The sequence below is a fragment of the Gobio gobio genome (assembly GCF_949357685.1).
Source record: "Gobio gobio genome assembly, chromosome: 8".
NCBI classification, from domain to species: domain Eukaryota; kingdom Metazoa; phylum Chordata; class Actinopteri; order Cypriniformes; family Gobionidae; genus Gobio; species Gobio gobio.
The window spans coordinates 14,634,930-14,643,580 of NC_137114.1; the positions used below are offsets into that span (position 1 = coordinate 14,634,930).

The 8,651-nt window shown below is 38.9% G+C and overlaps 1 protein-coding gene across 3 annotated transcripts in view; it reads left to right on the forward strand.

Moving 5' to 3' along the window:
- lipt2 (lipoyl(octanoyl) transferase 2) overlaps positions 1 to 6,129 on the forward strand; it is an 8,210-nt gene extending 2,081 nt beyond the window's left edge. The window contains exons 1-3 of one of the 3 annotated variants that reach the window (XM_079824448.1): positions 2,696 to 2,762; positions 3,178 to 3,653; positions 5,496 to 6,129. In XM_079824448.1, the coding sequence (XP_079680574.1) occupies positions 3,209 to 3,653; positions 5,496 to 5,758 (708 nt within the window). In that variant the 5' untranslated portion in view covers positions 2,696 to 2,762; positions 3,178 to 3,208 and the 3' untranslated portion in view covers positions 5,759 to 6,129. Of the gene's footprint in view, positions 1 to 2,695; positions 2,851 to 3,177; positions 3,654 to 5,495 lie in introns of those variants that run through there. The other 2 variants (XM_079824450.1, XM_079824449.1) reach the window with 2 other exon arrangements.
- Positions 6,130 to 8,651: the final 2,522 nt, after the last annotated feature.

Genomic DNA, 8,651 nt, shown 5'->3' on the forward strand with positions numbered 1-8,651 from the left:
TATCTTTAATTTAGTAAAGATGAAATACTATTTTACATTAAAGGATAAAGGGATTGTATATTATGAAAACAATGTTAACAAAGGTATTGAATACATTGTTAGTTTAATTATACTGCTGGCAAAAATGTTACATATATAAACAAAAGTGTGTAAATTCAGTTTTATGTCTGCTCAAAAAAAAAAAGCATTAACAGGTTTCAAATATTACGAAATAATTTTCGGATTCTTCACAAATTAATGTAACACATTGTTTTGTACTCCTGTATGTTATGCTATGTTTGCATATATTTTTTTTCAGTATCTCCTTTTTTTATTTTATTTTATTGGGGCACTTAACTTAATCTAATATATATATATATATAAATATATTAGGGCTGTCAAAAGATTAATCGCGATTAATCGCATCCAAAATAAAAGTTTGTGTTTACATAATATATGTGTGTACTCTGTAAATTATTATTTATATATAAATACACACACATTCATGTATATATTTAAGAAATGTTTGCATGTATATTCTGTATATACATTTATATAATCTATAATATATATAAATATAAATGTTTTATATATAAAAATAATATTTTTTTATACATGCTTGTGTGTGTATTTATATATAAATAATAATTAACAGAGTACACACACATATATTATGTAAACACAAACTTTTATTTTGGATGCGATTAATCACGATTAATCTTTTGACAGCCCTAATATATATATATATATATATATATATATATATATATATATATATATATATATATATATATATATATATATATATAAACTTCTAGCATATTTTGTCTGTGCATACCTTCAATGTCCTGCTTTTATTGCATTTCACTAATTATTTAGATGTATTTTAATATTATTTAGACCAAAACTAAGGTTACATTGTAAACTGCAGTTATAATTAGTGAAACTGAAAAGTTTTATGTTTTTTAATCTCATCAGCTCTGTGACTGCACGCCACAAAAGGTTCACTTACATATGATCCAGACTAACCACTTAATTATGGAGTATCTGCAAAGTATGTGCAACATTAACCCTTAATCGCCCCTCAAGTAGGGTTTACGTTTGAGTCCCTTGGGGTCAGATAGACCCCAAACTTTTACAGAGCGATTGCATAAGGAAATATTATTTTTTTACATGGAAAACTATATATCATTTTTTTTATTTACTTCTCAACTATACATTTATGCTGTGTTTTTGTGGGTATTTGGTAGTTTTTTACCTATTTACTGCACAAATACTTAACTATGTCATAAATTGGCTCATTAAAAATCATTTTTTTATGAAAAAATCACTTGAATGATGATCTTAAATAAATATAAATAGTTTTTGGACATTGCTCTATGTGTTAGGGATAGAATACCGCCATCTGTAGGTTTGTGGAAAAACTTTAGGAATTATAGTTCAAGAGAGAGAGTGCAATGACCACATTATCCAATAGAGGTCCATAGGGAAGTTATGCAAAAGTTAAGCTGCCTTTCATCTTTCTTTTATTTGCCCTTTTCCCTCTCTTTCTCATGATTGTTCCATGTTGCATTTGTGCTCTAGTATTTGTCCTTCATTTATGTATGGAATTTTTTCAGATTTATGCCAGTTTTGTTGATTTTATTTGCCAGTTTCTATAAAAATGCTCTCTGTTGCAGTCACACACGTGTGTGTTTGTGTGTGTGTGTGTGTGTGTGTGTGTGCGTGTGTGTATGAGACAGAAAGTTCATTCCACTTTGTGTTTATGCTCTAGGACCAGATCTTGATATAAATGTAGACATTTTCAGATTTATACTGGATTTAGTTGATTTTTTTTACAATGTGAAAAAAAAGCATTTTTTACATTTTCCCATTCATTGCCAAAATCCAAAAAAATGCTCCAGACACCTGTGTTTGTGTTTGTGTGTGTGTGCGTGTGAGTGAACATGCTTGTTCCATATTGCATTTGTGCTCTAGTATTAGTACTTCATTTATGTATGAAAATATTTCAGATTTATGCCAGTTTTGTTGATTTTATTTGCCAGTTTCTATAAAAATGCTCTCTGTTGCAGTCACACACATGTGTGTGTTTGTGTGTGTGTGTGTGTGTGCGTGTGTGTATGAGACAGAAAGTTTGTTCTACTTTGTGTTTATGCTCTAGGACCAGACCTTGATATAAATGTGGAAATTTTCAGATTTATACTGGATTTAGTAAAAAAAAATTGACAAAAAAAGTGAAAAAAATTTATTTTTTACACTTTCCCATTCATTTTCAATGTGGGGTCAATCTGACCCCGAGGGACTTAAACGGTAAATTTTTTTTTACACACCTTTAGAACAACCAAATCAAGCCCAGATTTTTTGTGCATGTTTAGATAGATTATTTAGGAAAAGTCACCGAGTCTCATGGCCCTGAGATGAAGGGAACACTTTTAAAAAATGGAGGAAAAGTCCAGTGGGGTCAGCTGGACCCCAAGGGACGATTAAGGGTTAAGTGATTTTGTTTTAATTTTAATTTTCACAGTGGCAGTGCATCGTCAAATAAACTGGTGATTTGCTTTTTCATTTTCACTACAGTGTCGAGGCAAAACTGACAATATTAAAAAGGTAAACATAAAAAAAATTGCCATGCTTTTTTTTATGCAAAGTTGAGTTCAGTAGTAGCGCACCAAACCAGTGGATGGCAGTAGTGCATCACGCTTCCGCCTCACCCTCTGGAGTTACAGTAGAATAAGTCCGACTGTCCTCTAACAGAGACATCAAGCTTTCCATCTCTCTGCTTTGTGAGCGTTCAACATCAGATTATGTTAGACTTTGCGGTTATCATCGTTGTATTCTGTGTTAAAGCTCGTGTGAAATGAGTACATTACAGTTAGTGTTGGATTTCTCCTAAAATCTGTCAGATTAACTGCATATGGGTAGTTTATAAATCGCATAACGTTACATGAAACGTAAACAAACAAAAAACTACTTACAATAAATTCTTATTTACTGTAACCTGCACGTAATATACAAATAACTGCATTCCCATTTATGAAATAATGAGAAAATGATACATTTCTTTTGAAAAAATAAATAAATGACACTGCAGGAAACTGCTTTCAATGTCATAACAACCTCCTTTGAGTTATGTTTTATGGACGCATTAAATTGGGCAAAATATGGAACTAATTGTGACCTTGTTTTCCATCCATGTAGTTGATGCTTCATAGACTCATCTGAAGACACAATGTCAGTCGGCAAGGCTGCTGTCAAGGTGCTGCATTTAGGGAGGATTTCCTACAGCAGTGCCTTGAAGATACAGCAGCAGCACATAAAGCAACATCTGGATTCGTCTAGCATCAGCCCAAACGCTCTATTACTGTGTGAACATGAGCCTGTGTACACCATTGGCATCCGACAGGCTCCTTACCCTCCTGAGGAGGAGCGAAGACTGAAAGGCCTGGGCGCAGACTTCTTCCGTACCAACCGAGGAGGTCTTATAACTTTTCACGGACCTGGCCAGTTAGTGTGTTATCCCGTCCTCAACCTGGGCTGCTTTAAGAAGAGTGTGAGATGGTATGTGTGTGAGCTGGAAAGGACTGTGATCAAGATGTGCAGTAAATTTGGGATCAACGCCTCCACTTCTCCAGATACAGGTGTCTGGGTGGGCGACAACAAAATTTGTGCTATTGGTAAGTAACTTTTTAGGTTTGCATTTTCTTTATAAATATTGATTGCTGGTCAAAAGCTTGGACACCCCAAGTCTTTATTTAATATTATTCATTTGCACATTTGAGAATAATAGTAAAGTCATCAAACAATATAATGAATTTATAATAAGTGTATACATTTGTTTCAAAAACAACAACAACAAAAAACTTTGAATAGCCTGTTCACCACTGTAGCATTTCATTAGGTAATACTCTAGATTATTAATATTTGAAATAACTGATATTATGTACACTGATGAGCTAAAACATTATGACCAGTCACAGATTGAGTGAATGTTGTTGATCGTTGTTGTGCTCATGTCATGAGTAACATTGTATTATTGACTACTAGTTATGGTACACAAAACTGATGGTTCGGTACGTACCTCGGTTTTTAAGTCACGGTTCGGTACAGCAGTGGATTGAACTAAATATAAAATTGCGTTTTGTTTTATTAAACAGTGGTTTAGTGAACAAATTGTGTCTGTCCTTAAAATAATTAAATTATAACAAAAAGTTTCTTAAAGATAAATGGTAAATGGACTGCATTTATATAGCGCTTTTAACAGACCAATGGCCATCCAAAAAACCAAATATCTCTGCTAATGCTGTAAACTATATAGGTAGCCATTACTTGCACATTACTATAATATTAAAGGTTAACAACAGTTGCTATTTATTTTTAGATATAATAATCAACACTCAAATAACACATTGTATGCAAACATGTAAACTTCACATAAGGCAGTTTTTGCATTAATTTCTAAATTATTTTAAAAAAAAAATTTTTTACCTCAATTTGTTGTTTAAATATAATCATTTATACACAGTGGCTGTCATTTTCAGGACATAATCATTTAAACACATTAAATAATCAAGACATCACTAACAAGTTCAGTAGAATATAACACAAGAACGCGCAGTGATCTCAGATAATCTAATCCAGATATTTTAATCAAATCTGTACATTCAGAGATCACTTGTCACGATTAGAAGATCTGGCATCTGTAAAATCTCAGATGTATTAAGCGAGGTGCGAAGAACGGACCCCAGGCATCCAAATTCCCCAGATCTCAATCCAACTGAGCATCGATGGGATGTGCTGGACCTCAGGACTTGAATGATCTGCTAATATCTTGGTGCTAGAAACCACAGGACACCTTTATAGGGCTCTTGTAGAGTCCGTCCCATGGTGGGTCTGTAATATTTGGGCAGCATGGGGAGGACCAACAACATATTAGGCAGGTACTTATAATGTTTTGTCTCATCGGTGTATATATACACTACCACAATATTGTGGAGTATTATTACAATACAAATACACTTTGCAATATTTTTAAATACATGTTAAAATGTAATTCAGTGTCACATGATCCTTTAATAATCACTCTAACATGATTATTTGGTTCTCACAAAACACTCCTTATTTTTATCAGTGTTTAAAGTTGTGCTGCCTAATATTTTTGCATGAATAGAATGTTTAAAAGAACAGCATTTATTTAAAATAGATTGTTAGTAACAATGTAAAAGTCCTTACAGTCACTTCTGATCAATTTAATGCATCTGTGCAAAGTATGAATTTCTTTACAAAAAAATTGATCTTAATTGACCCCAAACTTTTTAACCCCAAGAGCGTTTTCATTGTCACAATTTGTTTAAATTTGAGTTGTCACCTAATTGTGACAGATGTGCAGATTAAATGTATAAAATATGAATTTTGCTTTAAATGGAAATAAATCAGGACCCCACTGTACCTTTTGTACAAATAAAGTTCAAGAGAAGAATGGGATCAAGTGTTTTGTTGGTAATTGTCTTGTCTTGCAGGTATCCATTGTGGAAGATACATCACCTCTCATGGTTTGGCTCTTAACTGCAACACAAACATGAGCTGGTTTGACAACATTGTGCCATGCGGGATTGTGGGAAAAGGTGTGACCTCACTGAGCCGAGAGCTGGGACGGGATGTCTCAACTAAAGAGGCTATACCAAAACTGCTGGAAGCCTTTTCTGAACAATTTAACTGCACTTTATCAAATCAAATCACTTTATTGTCACACAGCCATGTACACAAGTGCAACAGCAGGTGAAATTCTTGGTGCAGTTCCGAGCAACATAGCAGTCATGACATGTACAACATTTAAAGCAGCATCAGATTACACATCTGATGCGCCCACAATTACTCACAGCACAGTAAACACTACAATAAATAATTTACACAATGTGAGTGTAGTTCTCACAGCTTTAACCAATATACACATACTTACAATATACATATACTTTAAACAATATACACTAAACATACATTAAACAGTATACATTAAGCTATAATAGTAATAATAATATACAATGTACAGTATCCATTATTATTCACAGTAGAGATCCAATGTACAATAGGTGCTATATGATAAATGATAAATAATAAATTATAATAAATGTGTATATAATGTGTGTGTATCTACAGTGGGTTGTGCTGAGTGATATTCTGTCCGGTGTGTGTTATGATCCTGATGGGTCAAGAGTTCAGGAGTCTGATTGTTTGTGGGAAAAAGCTGTTCTGGAGTCGGCTGGTGCGTGTTCTGATGCTGCGGTACCGTCTGCCTGATGGTAGCAGTGAGAGCAGCCCATGGCTCGGGTGGCTAGAGTCTCTGATGATCCTCTGAGCTCTCTTCACACACCGCCTGGCGTAAATGTCCTGGAGGGAGGGAAGCTCACCTCCGATGATGCAGCTGGCCGTGCGCACTACCCTCTGCAGGGCTTTGCGGCTGCGGGCGGTACTGTTGCCGTACCAGGTGGTGATGCAGCCAGTCAGCAGGCTCTCTATGGTGCTGCTGTAGAACCGTGTGAGGATGTGGCGGCTCATTCCAAACCTCCTCAGCCGTCGCAGGAAGAAAAGGCGCTGATGAGCCTTCTTCACAACGGCCTCGGAGTGGACGGACCATGAGAGTTCCTCTGTGATGTGGACACCGAGGAACTTGAAGCTGCTGACTCTCTCCACCGGTGCTCCATCGATGGTGATGGGGCGGTGTTCTCTCTCATTCCTCCTGAAGTCGACCACCAGCTCCTTGGTCTTGCTGACGTTGAGGGAGAGGTTGTGCTCCTGACACCACCGTGTCAGAGTGTGCACCTCCTCTCTGTAGGCCGTTTCATCATTGTCAGTGATGAGACCTACCACCGTCGTATCATCAGCAAACTTGATGATGGTGTTGGAGCTGTGGGTTGCCACACAGTCATGTGTGTACAAAGAGTACAGGAGTGGGCTGAGAACACAGCCCTGAGGGGCTCCAGTGTTGAGAGTCAGTGGTGAGGAGATGTTACTGCCCATTCTGACCACCTGGCGTCTGTTTGACAGGAAGTCCAGGATCCAGCTGCATAACAGGCTGTTTAAGCCGAGAGCCCGGAGTTTCATGTCAAGTATGGAGGGCACAATGGTGTTGAATGCTGAGCTGTAGTCTACAAACAGCATTCTCACATATGTGTTCCTCTTTTCCAGGTGGGAGAGAGCAGTGTGAATAGTGGATGAAATGGCATCATCAGTGGAGCGGTTTTTGCGGTATGCAAACTGCAGTGGGTCCAGTGAGGGGGGGAGAACATAGCAGATGTGGTTTCTGACTAGTCTCTCAAAGCATTTGCTGATGATGGGGGTCAGAGCAACAGGACGCCAGTCGTTTAAGCAGGTGGTTTTTGCTTGCTTCGGTACAGGAACAATGGTGGACGTTTTGAAGCATGTGGGGACCACAGACAGGGAGAGGGACAGGTTAAAAATGTCCGTGAAAACTCCAGCCAGTTGGCGCGCGCACGCTCTGATGACGCGACCGGGAATCCCGTCTGGACCCGCAGCTTTACGGACGTTCACCCGCCGGAAGGATCGGGTTACATCCGCTTCAGATACGGAGAGTGCACTAACCTCTGTATCTTCAGCCGCGAGCTCTCTCTCCGCGAGGGCGGTGTTTGTTCCCTCAAAGCGAGCATAAAAGGTGTTGAGCTCGTCCGGGAGAGAGGCAGCGGTGTTCACGGTGGAGTTTGAGTTCCCTTTATAGTCTGTGATGATGTTAATTCCCCTCCACATGCTTCTGGAGTCGGTGGTGTTGAACTGTCCTTCAATCTTGTCCCTGTACTGGCGTTTTGCTGCTTTGATTGTTTTCCGGAGGGCATAACTTGCTTGTTTATGCTCCTCCGCATTACCGGAGTTAAAGGTGAGGGACCGCGCATTGAGTGCCGCGCGAACATCCCCATTTATCCACGGCTTCTGGTTTGGGTACAGCCGAATTGTTTTGGTCGGAACAACGTCATCTACGCACTTCCTGATGAAACACGTTACGCTATCAGCGTAGACCTCGATGTCGTCATCAGAGGCCGACCGGAACATCTCCCAGTCCGCGTGATCAAAACAGTCCTGTAGCATAGAGTCCGATTGGTCCGACCAGCACTGGATGGTTCTGAGGGCGGGTGCTTCCTGTTTCAGTCTCTGCCTGTAAGCGGGCAAAAGTAGAATGGACGCGTGATCTGATTTGCCGAATGGTGGGCGAGGGAGGGACTTGTAACCCTCCTTGAAGGGGGAGTAGCAGTGGTCTAAAACACGGTTCCCTCGCGTGTTGATGCTAACATGTTGGTGGTATTTGGGTGCGATGCGCTTGAAGTTAGCTTTGTTAAAGTCCCCGGTCACAATAAACGCAGCCTCAGGATGCGCGGTTTCCTGCTCACTCACTGACCTATACAGTTCCTTTAGTGCCCGGTCTGTGTCGGCTTGTGGGGGAATATACACCGCTGTGATGATGACCGCGGTGAATTCCCTCGGTAGCCAGAATGGTCGGCACAGAACCATGAGAAATTCCAGATCAGGAGAGCAGAAAGACTTGATAGAGTGTACGTTCCTCTGGTCACACCAGGATCGGTTGATCATAAAACACACACCCCCGCCTTTGCTTTTCCCGGAGAGATCTTTTTCTCTGTCCATCCGATGCACGGAGAACCCCGTGGTTT